Source organism: Sorex araneus, chromosome 9, assembly GCF_027595985.1.
Source record: "Sorex araneus isolate mSorAra2 chromosome 9, mSorAra2.pri, whole genome shotgun sequence".
Taxonomy (NCBI): Eukaryota; Metazoa; Chordata; class Mammalia; order Eulipotyphla; family Soricidae; genus Sorex; species Sorex araneus.
The window spans coordinates 61,268,230-61,288,322 of NC_073310.1; the positions used below are offsets into that span (position 1 = coordinate 61,268,230).

Here is a 20,093-nt window from a genome sequence, read left to right on the forward strand (position 1 = left end):
TGGTGTGGCTGTGTAGTGTTGGGGATCACACCAGGATTGGTGGAACATAAGACAAACATCCTACCCCTGTCCTATTTCCTGGCCAAGAACTGAAATTTTATAGTGTGCCTGGAGAATTAAGTGCACACGTGTAATCCATTTTGGATACTCTCTGGCACTGAGTAGGCACTCAATCAATCCTCATAGTTAATTACTATAATTCTTGCTAGCCCATAACTGTAACTCATTTTATAATTCACATGAAGACAAGTACCAATTGTAGTGGAATGACCCCAGTATCGATCATCCAAAATAGAATTTAAGTCTATTCCAAACCAATTTGTGTGCACAAAGTTTTAAGTGGGGTCAATTTAGAATGCATACATTAAAAAATTCTAGCTTTCTTTTCTTTTTATTTTGTTTTTGGGTCACACCTGGTGGTTTCCATTTCTTACTCCTGGTTCTGTGCTCAGGGATCACTTTTATCAGTACAGAGGGGAACATATGAGGTACTGGGGATTATACCAGGTCAGCACAAGGCAAGCATTTTATGTCCAATATTATCTCTCCAGCCCCATATTCTTGATTTTTTATGAGTATCATCAATGCATGGATAAACTATTGAAAAAAAGAGGTTTTAGAAACTTAGTTCTAATGATGTGAAATGACAGAAGTTGTTCTCTTAGACAGCAAAAGACACTTTTTGGCGTAAGTCAGGGCTGCTTCCTTTAATAACTTAAAAACTATACTGTACTTAATCTGAATATTTTATTCCATTTTCAATTACTTATTTAAACCAAAGTTTTTTTTACTCACCTTTAGATACCCAGTGACTATGCAAGTACTTAAATTGCCATTAGTGAAAGGAAAGAAAGTGCATCCTAAATTATGGCCTACTTATTTATCCATCCATTATCTATTAAGTGTCCTTGTATGCTAAGGAGTAGATATTTCTGAATATTTCTCATAGGCTGCCTAAAATTCTGTCAATAGGTCATAATAGTTAGGAAAATTGACAATACCTTAATGGCTTATCAGCTAAAGGCTGCCCTGCATTGAATTCTAAACTCTTCAAGGGCAAGAAGCATATTCATCATTTTAATCTATATTATTGTGACATACAATATACCAAAAAAGTTGGCGGAAATGAAAATACAAGTGTCTGCCAAATGAACTTCAAAGACACCTCCCAGAAGATCACAAGGCAGCAACATAACCCAGAGAGGACAAGGGCATGACAAATGCCACAAAACAATAACTTCTGAAGAAAGGGTCTAACCACAACATCCTGTCCCCTTGGAGGGGGCCATCCCCAGTGACTCTGCAGTAAATGCCAGTCGTAAACCCACCCTCCTTGGGAGACAAGGGGAGAAAGAGCTGAGGGAGGAGGGAGGGCTTGTCTGAACTTCTTCCAGGAAGAGCAGAACCATTTGTTTTCACCAGTTCTGGGACAGCTTTCAAAAAGACAGCCAAAGAGCTATTCGGATTTTATTCAATTGGCCAACCAACTAAATCAAAATGTCCTTGATAAGAAAAAAGGTGAAGGAACCCTATGGTAGAGCTTTGTGAGACAAGCAAACATCCTTAATTTCAACCAAAGACTTAGTAGAGACACAAAACAACTATTTTCAGGGTCAGTAATACCAAACTCTCTTTTGAAAAGTCATGTGACTTATCTCTGTCCAGTGAAGACAGTTTTTCTTTTCAATTTCTTTATTACAAATACAATTTGGGAGGTGGGAGAGATAGTGGGTAAAGCACTTGTCTTGCATAAGCTGACCAGAGGTTGAGCCCTGCTACCTCACGTGGTCCCAAGCACTGCCAGGGGTAGTCATCACAGTGCACAGAACAAGGAGTAAGGCCAGGTAAAGACCCCAAGAAGAAATTATATAATTTATAAATATATAAAATATTATATAATATATAATTTATATAACAATTATATATAATTATAAATATACATTTTGGGCACTAACTTTTTGGGCACTCTGATTTGCAATGCAGATACTGAAAGGTTATGCATGTCCCATTACCTACTTTCAGCACTCAGTTCTGTCCAAGTGATGAAATATATTTTTTTAAGTGAGAGCTGTTTTATTTTAGCTACTAAGTTGTAAGTTTATCATGGGATGCAACAATTTTTAAAAAATTGTTATGGTTTAGGTTAGGTGTTTACCATCGTGTTGACAATTACGGTGCTGTCACAGTTGCCTCACCATACCACTGGTGTATACAGTTACCTTACCACACCATCGCCAAGTACCCAAGATTCCAGCTCACCTCCAGTCACCTCCAGTTCATCTACTCCCCCCTAATCTGGTCCTCACAACCTGTGCTCCAGCACCAAGGGTTTGTACTGTTGACAGTCTATACCTTAGTTTTGTTGGGACAGTACTACATGATCCCTTTTCATACCTTGCAACAGGAATAGGGTATTAGAGGGCCAGGGATTTGGCTGAGTAACGAAGCACATGCCTTGCATGCATAAGGCCTGCGTGATCACTAGCACTACAATCAAAAGTTCAATAAAAAAAAGAGTATCTAATAAGTTCTAGGCACTAAATAAACACTAAATAAGTGTACAAACCTAAAAATCAGTTAGTTAAAATTTTACCTTATAATTCATGAGATACATATTATAGATACTGCTTAGCAATCTCCACTAATAAGTAAAAGGATACTTAAAAATCTCTGCATGAATGTAGACTATATATTGAATACAATGGCCACTCAATGCCGCTAGTGCAAACTATAACACCCAAAAGGAAAGAGAGAACAAAAGGGAATGCCCTGCCACAGAGGCAGGGTGGGGTGGGGTGGAGGGGTGGAAGTGTGGGGAGGGATACTGGGATCATTGGTGTTGGAGAATGGGCACTGGTGGAGGGATGGGTATTCGATCATTGTATGACTGAAATGCAAGCACGAAAGTTTAAAATCTGTAACTGTACCACATGGTGATTCACTAATAAAAAAATTAAAAAAATTTTTAATTAAAAAAAACTGGTTGCAAGGCTGTGAATTGCACAAGCGTTGCCTGTCTGTGCAGCGCTGAATGACACTACAGCTGGAGAGAATGTTCTGGATAGTAAAATGCTCCTTTCAATGAATTTTTATACTTTACCCTTCATCCTCTTCGAGCATGTAGAGTCTCATTTCATAGCTCTGCTATGAATCTTATGGGCTTTCCTCTGTTACGTAATTTCTTTTTTGATCTTGCTACTTTCAGTATTTTGTCTCTTTCCAGCGCACACATGTGTGAGACACTTTAGTCCTCTTGGATTTGGTTGTCTGCATTCCTCAACTCCAGGAAATTCTTAACTATAGTTTCTTTTTTTTCTTTTTTTTTGTTTTTTGGGTCACACCCAGCGTTGCTCAGGGGTTACTCCTGGCTCTGCACTCAGGAATCACCCCTGGCGGTGCTCAGGGGACCATATGGGATGCTGGGATTTGAACCCGGGTCAGCCGTGTGCAAGGCAAATGCCTTACCGCTGTGCTATCACTCCAGCCCCTTAACTATAGTTTCTTTAACTATTGGTTCTTCATCATACTTGTCTTCCTGGTCCTCAGGGACTCTGATGATTTTTATATTAATCCTCTTGAGCTCATCTCTCAGTTCCTTCCTTGTGCACTGTTTATTTTTTTTACACTTTCCCCCATCTTCTGTTGTTTTCTAAAGGTTTCCACCTTCTCATCTTGGAACTTTCTCAATATTTTCCTCAGCTGCTGTTATTCTGCTACTCTAAGCTTCTAATGAGTTTACATTATGTGTGTATACATATATGTGTATATATGTATAAATATATATATCACATGCCATACTCATTTCTGTCAGTTCTGTTTACCGTTTTTCTCATTTGCACTCACAGTTTCTTCTGCTTTGCTGACTAACTGTGCCATCATTTATTTGAGCTCATTAAGTATCCTCACCAAGGTGTCACTAAAGTCATTTTCTGAATGTTCACAGAGCTGGTTGGTGTTGTTTGAGCCTCCCACGGTACTGTTTTCGCTCACCGAACTTGGGTTTTTATGTGTTTTTCCCAATGGTTTCCCAGTGTTCCTGCTGTGCTGACGATGAGGCTGAGTCTTTGTATTAGACCCCCTGAAGACACTGGGGGATTAGGCTGGGGTTTCCTTTTTGGCTCCCTGCCCATCTTCACCCAAAGACAGGAAGTAGAAGTGTGTCCAGTGTGAATGCTGCTGAGAAGATTTACAGTATGGCTGGCTGCCCACGGGGCAGCAAGCTTCAGAAGATGTTCAGATCAAGTGACTTTGAAGAGTACTTTTGATCTGACGGCTTCACCCATCCTGGATCAAGAGTGAAGTTCGAGAGAAGAGAATCGGGCAGTAAGGAATCAGATAGGGGAGAATGAAAATCACAGAGCAGCCCTCCGGCCCTGATGGTTTTTCCCTTTGAAGTGGAGGTTTATTTCAAAATGGTAAGGGCTTTTTGGTCTGCAGAAATGAAAATTCTATTCTTTTGAGAGGTCATGAGCACTCTGTAATTATAGTTCAGAAGTGAAAATTCTACGAAATTGGTTGCTTCAAGGGGGACTGTCCAAGTGTTCTTTGAAAGAACACAAGTTTTAAATTGGGAGAACGGAACAAGAGTAGAGATCTGTGCTCTTGACAAACACATCTAGAAATTTCTTTCGGATGTGTTGCGCCACAAAAGGAGGAGCAGCTGGACAGGGGCAGACTTGAAGGCTTTCCCCTCTCATTTACAATCAGACAAAATGAAGCTGGCCCCACCCTGGTGAGCACTCTTGCAGACAACACCCTGGTCCCAGGGCAGTCCTGCTGCTTTATTCACCTTGGAGGGGCAGATATTCAGGAGCTGGTTCAGAAAACTTTTTGATGCATAATTTAATAAGAATTCTTTTAAAAAGTATAGTTAGTGCTGTTCAGAAACAGAGTGTTGAGGTGCTGCTTGTGCCCATATTTGGGGGGGGGGTGGAAAAAATGTGAGAATATCTTATCCTTGTCTACTTAAGATTTCCTCTCTTCCCTTTCTGTTTTTAGGCCTCAAGTTGTTTTCATTTGAATAAATGGAATTAGTGATTTCCAGTGTGTTCACCATCTTTTGTCTAACTCTTAGTCACCTACAGGTTTCACTGGTGGAAGTCAGTTCATACACAATTCGCCAAAAAGCCTCCTTTCTTCTGCAGCACCTAGCGGGATTTCATAGCCAAGTAGTAGGACTTCCAAGTGCAGGGTTTTCTAGAAATGGGACATTGACACTCTTATCCTTCGTGCTAAATGTCTATCCGAACTGTGTCTATTATGCCCCATGATTCCCACAAGACCCCACAAGGGATATATGAGGGGAAGGAAGTGGTTTGAATGGATCTAGCAGTGAAAGTTGTACACTGCTGGGGATACAGAATTTGTGGCATTTTATTTCAGTTCTTATCATGATAGGCTCTTCACAAGTGCTCCTCATCTGGCAAAATAAACATCAATGCAAGCCAACCAATTGCTAATATTTATAGAATGTTTGGGAGGAACTTTTATTATTATTGTTATTAGTTACTTAAATAACTCAAGTATTAGATCATTACCCTTAGCAAGTATTTTCCTGGTACCAACTCTGCTCAACAGGTAATTCTGGAAGTTTCTCACAACTCAATGACCTTTTTCTATTTGGTACATAATCTTCCTCTGTAACACAGGTCAGCACTAACATGGCGATGCTTCACTGTCTACACCTTAACCATGAGAAAATGTTCACGTAAAAGCTATATCTTCATGTTCTGTGAGCAAAACAATCATTGGTACTTTCTCCCACCCAAAATCCATTTCTCTTTCTTTTCCCAGAAATGACACTTGAATTTTCCTTTAGGATGTCTCCTCTTCCTTTGCACATAGGCTTGGGGAGTGAATCAGGGTGGAGGTCCTCAAGCTCTCCACGCCTGGGGAGGTGACAGGAGGTCCTAGGATTCTCTCCTGGGATCATGAAGCTGGAGTCACTTGACGCTAACTAACTGAGGTGGGCTTATGTTGTTGGACTCTGCAGAACTTGGCCATGATTCTGTCCCATACATTCTTCCAGCCTCTGACCCTCTGACACTAACTTTCCAATTACTTTGGACCCTCTGAGCTCCCTGCCAACGATAATGTGCACAAAATCCACACCAAGAGATTATATAAGATGAAAGGAAGAAGATTTGTTCTACAGATGCCAATTCTATAGGTCTGGGGTGGACTGCAAGGGTCCAAAGTTCGGGAACACAGGTCTCTAAAAAGTCTTAAGCCTGTGAGACAACCCACACACAGAGGAGCACTGTTGGAAGCTGCCCGTGAACTCTATGTTATAAATCACTGTGTGTTGCCAAATAACCTCATCGGTGCCCAGGAAGCTTTGGAGAGTGACTGGTAACACAGAGACTTGCAGTCTTGGGGAAGGAAGGGGAGAAGAAAGAGTCACATCTAAGAGGATGTTTTAGCTTCCCCTTCCCTTTGTTTGTCCTGTCCTGTCCCCCTTCTAGGACATTTGAAAAATCATCAAAGACCATCAGTTGTCACGGATGAAAGTGTGCGCCACTGGCCTCCCTGGGGAAAGGTTGCACCCCGCCCTAATGAAATATAACAGCTTTGCTTCATAGTCTAATAACTACCCTGAAGAGCAACTGGAATTCTACACTAAAGAAACAAGTAAAGAGAAGTGAATGAGGCACTTGGGCATTGCATACATTATTTATTCCTCCAGTGATGGGAAGGAAAAGGGTGCTATACTCATCACAAAAGTGCAAGAGAAAAGACACCCCTAAACAAACAAACAAACAAAAAGAAGCTCCCTCTGATGATTCAGACAGAAGAGAATTGGCTGTTATCTCAATGTAATATTGAGAAAGAGAACAAACATCGGCTTCTGGCTCAATGGAAGCAGCTCTATTCAGCAGAAAGGTCATCTGACAAGAGACCTAAAGTAACCACACAAAAGGCTGCATCAGAGCACTACCACCTGCCTGGGTGTCCACTGGGGGAAGGAAGAGAGAGGACACGTCTCCTAAAATAGGGGACACTGAGTTCCTCTAAGGGAACGAGGGTATCTGGGCAGCCTGAATGCACAGAGTAGCTCAAGCCTTTAATTCAGGCTTCAAAGGAATAATCTGGCAGTGCTCTTATTTTTAAGGAGCTGTGCTTAAAGCAATTTAGAAACATGGTCAGAAAAATAATAATGTTTACCTATTTTGTAACCAAATGTTTTAAATGAAGTTAGTTTACGGTTTGGGGTTAATTTCACCTTTTATATCAAACCAAGATCTCTGCATTTGTCCTGCTTGCCATGGCAAACCAACTGATTCTTGCTTTGAGATCCTTCAAAGAAAGAAAGAGCATATAATCTAAACAAGAGAAAGAGGCTTAAAGAGTCTGTGAGTATATCAAACTCCAGCAGCAAACAACCTTCTGCTTTATACAAACTGAAGGAACCACAATTTCTATCTTCACAGAGCTCTGAGTGTGGGTTTCTGAAAACATACCCATGTCCAGAATGACTTTTACGTGAATGTAAAATAAAAATGGCGTGTTCTAATAACCAGTGGGAACAGAAGGGAGGCACAGGAAAGTACACACTTGATCATCTTTCTCTAGCACCATTGATTTATGTATTCAACAAACACATCTTTGAGCAGCTACCTGCCCATACACCAGATGATATTGCTGGACAATAAGAATACAAACAATATGGATTGATGGTTTAAAGGGGAGCGATTATGATAAGATTTGGAAATATTTAGGACAGCAAGGACCCCTAACCCAGAGAAGGGGACAGACTCAAGGGAGGAACAGCACCATAAAATACACTTGCTGCAACCACACAGCATCAAGGCCAGCAAGAACTCAGAATATGAAGGTGCTAAGAGTCACAGCCCACGAGGCAAACAGAGGTTTGCTGAAGAATGGGTCATAGCGTGATGTGCCATTGGCCGACTCCCATGCTCCTGGGGGTTCTGTGCAGGGAAATGACATGACTGCATTTGACACAGATCGCAGCGGTAGCTGCAGCGAGCAGGAGCCAGGGAGAGTTACAAGGCTGCTGCGGTCTCGTTTTGGAGGAGATAATTGGGGCCTAACACAGGGTAAGGGCTGAGCTAAGTGAAGCAGAGAGCAGAGCGCCAATTTCACAGCATTTTGAGGTGGAAATGATGGGACGTGGGGATTGATGGCCTCTCACAGCAAAGGGAAGGGACAACAATTCTCTTTCTGGTGGGGACATCTAGAAGTGTGAAGAGGGTTGCTCTGTCACCTGGCCAGTGAAAAAGAAGAGGCTTGGGGGGAGGGGAGAGAGAGAAATAGGAAAAGAGACAGAGAAAGAGAGAGAGAAGGGAGGAGTAGGATAGAAGAAAGGTGGAGAATGATGAGTTTAGTCCTCTGAACACGCGTGTTCAGAGCCTTTAGGATTTCCAAGAAGAGGCATCTGGAGGAACCACTGGGAAGGTTCTCGGCCTGAAACTTGAAGGATGACTGTAGCTGGGCACCCGGGCTTCACAGCCATCCACACAAATTTAGACTCTTCTTCCTTCAACTCCAGTGGCCATTTCTTCTAAGTTTAATATTTCAGGTTTTCCTTCATGTCAACATTGCTCCGATACTTGCCAGTGTTCAACAGTTCTTCAGTGCTGAATGCATATGTCTGATGCTCTGAAGGAATCCCAACAATGTTTTATAAAAGAAGATATGAGGAAGAAACCTAGGGCAGTAGGCACAGGGCTTTCCACATATATTCAACCTCTACTCAATTTTCAGAAAGAAAAAAAAATGTTCTTCTGTGCCCTCTGGAAATCTAAGTTCTTTAAGTGAACAAATAGTGACCCCCAATTGCATTCGAGGCCCCTAGTATCCCTATGAGTGATTCCAGAAACTTTTCCCACTTTGAAACAGTGAAAAAGAGAAACTAGCATCATACGAGTGCTGGAAAGGGCTCTCCAAGGCGGGGTGGGGCCGCAGCCACGGATCTGTCTCCAGAGCATCTTGGCGTGTTTGCAATGGTGGTGGAGGGAGGGAATATCCTCTGCTTAGCTCTCTGAGAGGCCTTCTGGTCTGCACACATTTAGAAAATGTTCTGACAATAAGGCACACCAGAGTGCAAATGAGTTCATTAGGATCTGACCATCTCTCATGGAATAGGGTTTTAGCTAAAGACTTGACCTTGATCCCAGGTTAGGCTATTCTACGGTGACACCCAACAAAGCTAAGGCCTTACGATCCGGGCACTTCTGTTCTCTATTTTAAAGAATCCCGAGTCCCTAGAACATTGTCTGAATGAGCAGATTCCTCAATTCCTGGAATATTTTCATTCCTTGCATTTCAAGTTGAGTGTTTTCTAATGAGCAGATATGTATAAGAGAAACAACTTGTATTTTGTAAGTCTTTCTGGGTGGTGAGGAATAAGTTGATTTAAAGGCATCTATCATATGAAATATTAATCACAAAAATAAAAACATGCTTTCTGTAAAACGTCTACTTAGACTAGTCTTCCTGGCTTAGCATGCAAACACCAAGCTGAACAGGACTGGAGCGAGAGTATAGCGAGTAAGCTACTTGCCTTGCAAGAGGCTGGCCCTGCTTCGTTCCTGGGACTATCTATGGTTCTCTGAGCACAGCTAAAAGTGACCCCCTGAGAACCAGCTTTGAGATGCTCAGGAGCTCCCTGAGCACTGCTGGGTGTAGCCTCCAAACCAAAATCCAAGCAAAAAACATGAGCAGAATAAGTTCAATCACAATATGAGCATTTCACAGCAATTGAATTTTTTTCCCATTCTAAATAATGGATATTTATTATTGAGGTTCTTACATTTGGCAATAATTTCATACAATATAGTAAAATTTTGCAGTAGTCAATATAGATCTATTTTCAACATTTTAATTAATAAGCATGCTCAATTCAAACAGAATGAGCCCATTGTGAAACCAATATATTTGATCTGTGATATCCAACTGCTATTGTCAGCATGTTTTGAAAAAAAATTCATATTAATCATCACAATAAATTCTTATGTAGTTCATAAAGAATACCTATAGTCAAAAATTAAATAAGTTACTTCTTTTTATCAATTAAAATATGCTTTCGCCCAATGTGATTTTTATTTAATTTATTATTTTTTAATTTTATTTTTTTATTGATGAATCACCGTGAGGGTACAGTTAGTGTTTTGTGCCTGTGTTACAGTTATACAATACTCGAATACCCATCCCTTCACCAGTGCCCATTCTCCTCCACCGATGGCCCCAGTGTCCCTGCCCCCGCCACCGTGCTGTTCCCCCTCCCCCCGTGACAGGGAATTCCTTGTTGTTCTCTCTCTCCTTTTGGGTGTAATGGTTTGCAATGGAGATACTGGGTGGCTATCGTGTTCAGTCTATAGTCTGTTTTCAACCCGCCTCTCCCATCCTGAGTGGATCCTCCACCACATTTTAGTTGGTGTTCCTTTCTCTCTCTGAGCTGCCCTCTCCCCCAAAAAGAAAGAGATAGACACAGAAAGATTGCGCTCATCTGCGGAATATAAATGCAACTGAATTTTATGTAACACAGTCACTGAAGGCGGCTCTGCTTTCATTCTGATCTCTGCAAATTAAGACCGTCCTCGTTCAGGATTTCATTTTGGTGCTGATGGTCCGGCATTTATTGTCTCTGTCTGCAGGACAGCATAGTTTGACCAAACATTTGAGTCTTCAGAAACTCATTTGTCTCCATCACTAGGATTAGGCCTACTTGAGGACAAAAATGAGGGTGCAGTTCCTCTCGATTTCAATCTTTCAAGGCAGCCTTGGGTAGGACAGATGGTGAGTAATTGCTTCAAGGATGAATGGGTAGGTGATTACTGGGGTTCACATTCAAACAATGAATTTGCTCTTTCCAAACTGATGGCTCTTGGAACCTGGTTTCAGAGGGAGGTAAGAGTGAACTACACAGAAAGTAGTTCACCTTTAACTGAGTTCTTACTATGTGCAGTGAGTGTTCAGTTTGACAGGGAAGGTTCACATTAAGATTCTATCATGATTCCACATTTAAGAGCAAGGAATGAAGCTAAGGGAATGATGCAGAGATGGCCCAATGTTCTCTAGGTTCTGGCCCCACAGAATACAGAGAATCTTCATGGTAGTGCTACTCATAATAAACAAGGCAAGGGAACAGAGAGATAAAGAAGACTCTGGATCCAGATAAGCCTCAGGAAGAAGGAAGTCACCATCTGAGAATCTGGATGGACCGAAGAACTCTAGTCCATGAAATAAGTCAGACCCAAAGACCACATGAGATCATTAGATGTGGGATCAAACGCAATAAAACTAGTCCAACTCATGGAAGCAAGGAGGAGGAAAGTGGGGGCCAGGGGCTGGGGGAGGGCAGGGTGGCACTGTAGAGAAGTGTGTAAGTGCTCCAAACTTTGAGCTACAAAACGAATCAGCAGACAACACAAAAGGTCAGCACTCCGGCTTTGCATGCAGGAAGCCCTGGGTTCGATCCCTAGCCTGCATAGGTTTTGGACTCACATCCAGAGCACCAGTGGCTGTGAGTCTAAAACCAAAAGCAAAAGAAGAAAAAGAGATGAATCCATGAAATAATGGGCCTAAAAGTATTTGTAGACTTCAAAAAGCTATGTGACTGTGCCTCAAGTAATAATCATAATGAGGAGAGTGTAGCCAGGGCAAGGCTTCTCAAACTGTTCCTACCAGAGAACACGTTTTCCCTGAAACGTTTTCACAAGCCTCGGGAACACAGGCATATAAATGAGGCACATAGGCTGGAGATGTGGCTTAGCAGCTGATCACTCATCTTTCATATGTGAGACCCTGGGTTCAATCCCCAACACAACAACAACAAAATATACAGCCCAAATATTTACTTGTAATAAACCATAAAGAAATGTCTTTTAATACAATTTTTTAAAAAACGTCCACGATGTCAGATGTTGTGACCCCAGGTGAAGAAGAGGGTCAGGCTAAAGTACCAAACAACTCAGAAATGATGCTTTAGATACAAAAGAAATGCTGGGTGATCTCAGCATCTTTCTCCATGTCCTGCAGGACCCTGTGTGACTGTCTGCTAAGGAAGGTGCCTTCTTACAAGAGATCTGTATTAGCGAGACCAGGTCATCTTCCCCCATCTAACCCATTTATCAAAGAGGCATCTGCCAATGGCAGTAATTAATCAAGCCAGAGGACAATAGTCAGTCACCATCTTCCCCCGCCCCCCCCCCAGGGCCTCATACATGCCAGGCAGACACACCTCACCGAGTCCATCCCACATTTTCTGCTCTCCGTCCCAATCCCTACAACCCTCTAGAGCGCCCCTCTTAGGATTTCCTTCCTCAGTGGCCACCTGTTTAGGAAAAAGAGCTGGATGTCGGGAAACAAGCTCAGTGCAAATACGGGCTGACATTTACCTCCCAAAATAAACTTGGAAACCACTGCTGGGAATATATCCCAGAAAAGCCAAAAAGTATAGTCGAAGTGACATATGCACTTATATGTTCACCGCAGCACTGTTTACAATAGGCAGAATCTGGAAAAAACCCGAGTGCCCTAGAACAGATGACTGGTTGAAGAAACTCTGGTACATCTATACAATGGAATACTATGCAGCTGTTAGAAAAAATGAGGTCATGACGTTTGCATATAAGTGGATCAACATGGAAAGTATCATGCTAAGTGAAATGAGTCAGAAAGAGAGAGACAGACATAGAAAGATTGCACTCATCTGTGGAATATAGAATAATAGACTATAAGACGAACACCCAAGAATAGTAGAAATAAGTACTAGGAGGTTATCACCATGGCTTGGAGGCTGTTCTCTCATTCTGGGCAACTCAGAGAAGGGAACAGCAAGTAAAATGTGGTTGTTGGTCATGTGGGGGAAAGATGATGCGGGCCAAATATAGACTAGAGACTGAACACAATGGCCACTCAACACCTTTATTGCAAACCACAACACCTAATCAGAGAGAGAGAACAAAAGGGAATACCCTGCCATAGTGGCAGTGTGGGGTGGGGGGAGACGGGACTGGGGAGGGGGGGAGGGATGTTGGGTTTACTGGTGGTGGAGAATGGGCACTGGTGAAGGGATGGGTTATCAAACTTTGTAAGGGAGAAACATGAGCACAAAAATGTATAAATCTGTAACTGTACCCTCACGTTGACTCACTAATTAAAAATAAACTATTAATTTAAAAAAATGAAAAAAAAAAACAAAATAAACTTGGAAGCTTTGATCCTTTCCCAGTTATACAGACGAGAAAGTACAGGAGTAGAAAGAGAAAAGACAGCCTTCCCACAATCACATAGCAAATCAATAATCACACCAAGATTCAAACCCAGGCCAGCCTAATTCCTCATTTTCGTTTAGTCTGTCCAGAGCATTTTGTCTCTTGTCATTTTATTATTATTATTATTTTATTTTTAATTTTATTGAATCACTGTGAGATAGTTACAAGCTTTCATATTTGGGTTACAGTCGCACAATGATCAAACACCCATCCCTCCACCAGTGCACATTTCTCACCACCAATATCCTGGGTATATCCCACCTTTCCTACCTCCCCCTGCCTCTATGGTAGACAATATTCCCCATACTCTCTCTCTACTTTGGGGCATTATGGCTTGCAACACAGACACTGAGAGGCCATCATGTTTGGTCCATTATCTACTTTTGGCATGCATCTCCCATCCCAACTGGTTCCTCCAGCCATCATTTTCTTAGTGATCCCTTCTCTATTCCACCTGCCTTCTCTCTTCCGCTCATGAAGCTCTTGTCATTTTATTACATTTATTATTTTTATCCTACTCAGTTCTGGGTTTTTTTTGGGGGGGAGGTGCACAAAATTAAACTCAAAAGAAAGAGACAAGGGACTTATATGTGTATTTCTTGAAAGGATGACCAAACGGTCAATAAATATGAGAAGATGCTTGATTTCATGAGTCCCTAGAGTAATGCCCAGCCTGCCCACCATGGGTACGAACTAGTAAGCGATGGTTAGACTGGCTAAAATGTAAGTGAAAACACAAGTTCTGTAGAGGCTTTGCTTGTGAGTGTGGACTGATCACGTCAGCTCAAAAATCTATTTTCTAGTACTGAAACTGAAGGGATCTATATGCTATATAACAACAGCTGTATCGCTCTGCTGAGGAGGCAGTTTCATTCCTAGCTTTATATCCCACAGAAATTAAATAGCATTTCCAAAATGGCATGTGACAGATGCTTCAGTGTCTCGGGGTCCCCAGCCACCAAATGCCTCACCACTGCAGGACAGGAAATTTAATTACAATAGAGCCACACAATGAAATCCCAAAGAGCAGTGAAAATGAGCAAGTGAATCTACCACACTACACCTACCCACCAGGATCCACCTCACAACAAGACTGACCGCATCATCAGTCTAGAGTGAGTGTATGTTGCACCTATGTGTCCACTTTTATAAAATTCAGAAGAAGGTGGGCCAGAGAGATAATAGCGCAGGTAAGGCGCTTGCCTTGCATGCAGCTCACCCACATTCAACCCCCAGCATCCCATATGGTCCCCTAAACCCATCAGGGGAAGTACTAGAGGGCAGAGCCAGGAGTAAGTCCTGAGCACCACTGGGTATGGCACCAAAACAAAAATAAATTCATAAAAAAGTGGGGTTGGGGGAATCCTAAAAAAGTGCGGGGTGACTGGTGAGTGAAAAAGGGTCAGTGATACCTGTCTAACTTGATTTCTTGATTTCTGCAAACTGGCCACAGCCCTGGTCACTGTGGATTTTCATCAAGTTCAACACTTTGGAACTCTGCACTTTTCTGCAGATATGCTCCACTTGAATAAAAAGTTTATCACAAAACAGGGCCGTGGATGTGGCTTGGTGGCAAAGCGCATGCCCCGTGTGCTTGAGACCCAGCATGGTACAAACAAACAAATAAACAAGCAAACAAAACGCTTATCAACAAGAGTTCCTTGCCATGTCTGATCCCCCCGCCCCCCCGTGCATGCCGTGCTAATATTCTGAAAGTGTTTCACAATGCTGCACACAATACTCCTACTCAATATTCATACCTCAGTTTTTTTGTTTAGGAGTATTTCTTCAGCTGACAGATTTTCATGGCATTGAATAAGATAAAACAGGAAGTCAGTTTAGATAAAAAGAGAAATGACTTCTGAGATAAGAAGCTGGGATCTAGAAGGATGACTGTCAGGCGTAACAATGATCCTGAAGACTCGATATTGGATTGAAACATTAATATCAAAACCAGAGACACAGACTGAGCCTCACAGGGCAAGCAAGGGCGACAGCTATGGGGGGTCCACAGCTCACAGAAAGTCTGGAGCAGAGAGCCGGGGCACACCACTTCCAGCAGCTCATCTTGCTCTTCAGCCACCAGTGTGTAGGCCGGAAAGGCTGGGGACCACTGGCTTAGCCTCATTTCTAACTGTTGGTCTGTGGACCCGTATTCAGGACAGGTGCCAGCAGGGGTAAAAGGGATGGGCGATGGAAAAGAGCAGAGAGCTTCAGAAGGGGCAGGCTACAAAGGAAGAGCCATAACTGATGGCTGCCACGTCATTTCCAATGCACAGGACTTAGTCTGCTTCTAGAGAGACAGTGTCAGAGTAGCAGGAGCCTTGTAGGAAGCTGGCGTGCTGAAATGCAGGGATAAGGACCGTGGAGGCTGGGATATACGCACTGAGGTATCAGCTGATTTAGACAATGTACTTCTACCTATGGATCTGTTCTGCCAGCCAGCCAGCGACCCCGACCCCTCACGCACACCACTTTCTACAGATTACAGAGACTTTTCATGGATTGCCTGAGTAGGAACCCAATACTGATACGACCCTAAGATGAACACAACTTTGAGAAAAGTCACTGGGTTTGTCCAAATCATCAACACTTAATGAACAAGGCCCTGATTGCTAGTACTATCCCTGGGGGCGGGGCGGGGGGGTTGGCTACCTTTGTCCTATTCTGCACACCACCATACGTCATCTGTAACATGCCTTTTAGGAAATTAGAGAGCTCACTGATAATAAATATATATAAACGCATATATACATCTGTATTTTTTCAAAGGATGACCAAAATAGTATCTATACATATTACATGCATGTTATATATATGTATGTATTTGAGTTTTTCTCTCCACGGAGATGAAATATGTTTCTGATTTAACATACCTACTGTTTTAGGTTGGCCATAAAGAAAAAAACTGCAATTTATAGATTACATGGTTAAAAAACAAACCTAAAATAGCATCAGGTGGGTTGTCAGAGGTAAGTGTTCTAAAGAAAAATTTATTTCCAGTGACCAAGACAGAGAAATCTCTTAATTTAAAAAATGTATTTGTGCTGTTGGTATTCTGGTTAGTTAACCCTAGATGATCCCAAGGATGAAACGGATGATTAAAAAGTTAAAGAATTAACAGATGAAGCAAATCTTCTAATAAAACTCCAGAAACCCCAGATAATACTGTCATTTTTCTTTATATATACTGACATGTTCAATGTCAAGAAAAAGACAAAAATAAGTGGGGTGAAATTTATGGCTTTGAGTACCTTTTTCAGCCTTTGAGCCTCCATGCAATGGATTGCATAATCACAGGTTTCCTTCAGTTCATTGTAGGAGAACAAACCAAAATTAACCAGACTATAGAATCATCCTTCTTCTTATTCTGTGAACACAGACTTACATTTCAAATTCTTTCTCCTTTTAAGATTGTCTAGGGCTACTTCTCCACCCTCAAAACTTTCTCTAACACTTATTTCCATCTTATTGAAAAAAAAGCAGTGAAGTGATTTTTCAGGGAGGGGGGCCAAGGTGGGAAGACTTCTTCCCCCTGCAAATGTGGTCTTTGGAAATCTTGGCTCCCTGCCTCACGTGCCCACCGGCTCCGTGCATGTCATCTGTTGCATTCCGAAGACAAACAGCCATGAATAGATCCCAATGACACAATCCCTGGATGCTTTAAAAGCTTTCGTGCTCTTAACAAACCTGGGTATCAGCTGTAAGACTTTGCAGAAGCACAGTTTCCTCTTTCCCAGCCTGAAACACCTGCTCTCCAACTTTACTGTTTAGATCCAATCAGATTGTGACCTTGTTTGTCCTGGAAGTGTCACCTGCATCTCTCCTAGGAGCCAATTTTCCAAGGTCACAGATTTCTTCGCCTGATACCCTCAAGTCGCTCTCTCAGACGACCATCTATTTGTTTTTGCAACCAGTGGGGCTCAACTAGTGTTAAGCAATTCATCACTGCAGTTTGGCCAGCCTGCCCACACCTCCCTCTTATTCCCTTTGACACCCTCCCTGAAAACAAGGAAGTGGCTGGGTGTAAAAAGGAGCAAAGAAATAAAGGGAGGGTTTCCTCTGAACTTGTCAGCTAGCCTAAGGGCCCTGCATGCATGTTTGAATTAGCAGCCGATCATTTGAAGTCTCGATACTTCAGCATTTGTGGCAGGCTGCCCTGTGCAATGCAACACTCAGACAGCCATTTTGCAAAACACAGCAGATTCATAAAATAAGGGTTATTTTGGCGCAAGAGTCAGAGTCACAGAGCTGCTATGCTACTGCAACAGCTGGGGCATCCGCCAAATGCTTATCATCCACCCTTCTTTGAAGCTGTTTAAAATGGGATTGTCTAGTAGTAGCCTGCGTGGTGGTCTCTAATCTGACCACCTCTGTTGTCTGCCTTCTCAGATACAATTTCCCCCTGTGCTATCATCATTCAACTCTGAAAAGAGGATGATTCCAGGTCTAAGAAATATCAACTGGTCTGAACAAAACTAGCTCTCGGAGACACCGGACTTCCCAAACCATCCCAAGCAAGTGGTTCCCCACCTCACACAAGTCACACAGCTTCAAAAGAGACGGATTGAAAACGTCTCCAGGAAATCTCCGACTGTCACTGAGCCCAGGTGCCTGGAACCAATTCATTGCCCAAATCATGCCCCTGGCTGATCCCCCGCGCAGGGATAAAAAAGCCTCCGAAAGAGGGAACAAGCACCAGACAGACACAGATCGGATTTGCAGCTCCTGACTGCAATTCCACAGCCACAGAAACTCACATAGGACGTCCGGACTCGCCTCCGATGTACCAACCCACAGCACTGCATGAAGAGCCGGTGCAGGATGCAGTCAGCGCGCGGCTTCACTGAGGCGCATTGAGCCTTCCCTTCTCAGAGCCTCTGTCCATTTCTTCCCACCTTCCGCTCCCAGGTAAGAAAAGACGCCTGGACAAATCAACACTTAGCTTCTGTCTCCTAGGTAGTTTCTAAAAACACCATCTTGGCTGGCAGACCGGCCCCAAACTTTGTTTTCTCTGTTTGGGGTAATCTGATCTCTTCTTCTTGAGGGACTTACTGTCTCTGGACTAGAAACCTCCCGGAAAGATGCTTCATATTCCCGAAGAGACCACTGCTAACAAGCGGCGATGGCCCCGGGCAGGAGAGTTTCTGGGCTTGTCAATAGCCATTGTCAGCTGGAGAGATTCGCAAACATCAGGGCATCTTGCATCTCCCCCAGCCTGCGGATCCCGCTGCTCGCCGGCCTAGCCCTGGCGCTGTGGCTGTGACTGCGCCCGAGAAGGCAGCTGCAGCGGCCGCTTTGCCATTCCTGCCTCCTCCTGCCGATGCACAGATCACAGCAGCAGCCCGGCTCCCCTTACCTCCGGAGCACTCGGGGCACTTCTAAGCGGTGCTGTCTCTCCCTCCTCCCTCTCCCGGAAAAAAACGCGGAGTCTAGACTTGCGAGGACTACAGGACCTCCCTCCAGACGGTCAGACGCTTTGTGTCTCGCAGGACGCGTTTCCCGTGAATTGGAGAAAGGGCTTGCTGGCGTGGCCTCTGGCCCCGGCTCTCCCTCCACGCTCCCTGCATCGGAGCCCGCCAGCCAGCACACAGGTTCCTCCCCCCACCCCCCTCCACCTCGCATTATTCATTTTCTCCCCGAGAGCACATGAAAGAAGCATCACTCCAGCAAGCAAATGAGATCAGCGTCAGCCCTAATGAAATAATTAGATAATATATCACCTATGATGTAGAGGCAAGCATCTCAGACCACCTTCCAAGCATGAGATCACAGCCACAAGCCCTCCCTGCCAGCTCTAATTTCTAGTCATTTCCACAGACACAGGTTGCAGAGGCTGAGCTAATCACAACAATCTTCCCCAAAGACCTGGTGCGTGTCACACCTGCAAGTCAAGATTACTGGGCATTTGGGGACACAACTATAAATCTGCATGGGATTCACTGCTGGAATGAGCAATGACTGGGAAGCGGGGCACAGTTATTGTTCCCCAGTTACCTTCATATGCAAATCACCCTATACACTGGCAACATCTAAGGTTTGCCAGTTATTCCATGTCCCAGATAGAATCACCCGTCATTGTGTCCTTTAGATGTTGGGACAATGCACGCCTATTACTTTTCTTTCCTTTTTCTTTTTTTGGCCACACCCAGCGTTGCTCAGGGGTTACTCCTAGCTCTGTGCTCAGGAATCATTCCTGGCAGTGCTTGGGGGGACCATATGGGATGCTGAGGATTGTCAGCCTAGCACAAGGCAAGTGTCCCACCCGCTGTGCTATTTCTCCAACCCAAACCTATTACTCTCAATGAAGGCCAATATTTTCTTAAAATGTATGAGTTAACAACTCGATGCTATTAATAGTTCTAGAGGCTATTAGAGCTGGAAAATCAAAACTACCTGCTTCAGTTCACTGTTCTTATTCAGCCAATTAAAGGAATCTAACAGCAAAGAGTCACATATTTAGTCTATAAGTAATATAAGCAACAGTAGCATGCACACATAGTAATTAGTACAACTTAAGTTCTTGTGACAATTGTCTGGTTTTCTTTCTTTCTTTTTTTTTTTTTTTTTTTTGCTTTTTGGGTCACACCCAGTGATGCTCAGGGGTTACTCCTGGGTCTGTGCTCAGGAATTACTCCTGGCGGTGCTGGGGAGACCATATAGGATGCTGGGGATTGAACCCGGGTCGGCCGCGTGCAAAGCATACGCCCTACCCGCTGTACTATTGCTCCGGCCCTGGTTTTCTTATATACTAAATAATCATCCACGTGCTTGTAGGTTTAAGAGGGAACTAATAAAGAGACTACACATAAAGTTATTATTTAAGTTAGTACTATTATGAGGTTACTATTT

At 43.2% G+C, this 20,093-nt stretch overlaps 1 protein-coding gene across 4 annotated transcripts in view; it reads right to left on the minus strand.

Annotated features, from left to right (window-relative positions):
• CACNB2 (calcium voltage-gated channel auxiliary subunit beta 2) overlaps nucleotides 1–20,093 on the minus strand; it is a 325,617-nt gene that overhangs the window by 195,941 nt on the left and 109,583 nt on the right. The window contains exon 1 of one of the 4 annotated variants that reach the window (XM_055147057.1): nucleotides 18,002–18,834. The exons of the other annotated variants lie outside the window; for them this stretch is intronic. Within the exon in view, the coding sequence (XP_055003032.1) occupies nucleotides 18,002–18,049 (48 nt within the window). The 5' untranslated portion in view covers nucleotides 18,050–18,834. Of the gene's footprint in view, nucleotides 1–18,001; nucleotides 18,835–20,093 lie in introns of those variants that run through there. 4 annotated transcript variants of the gene reach the window in all.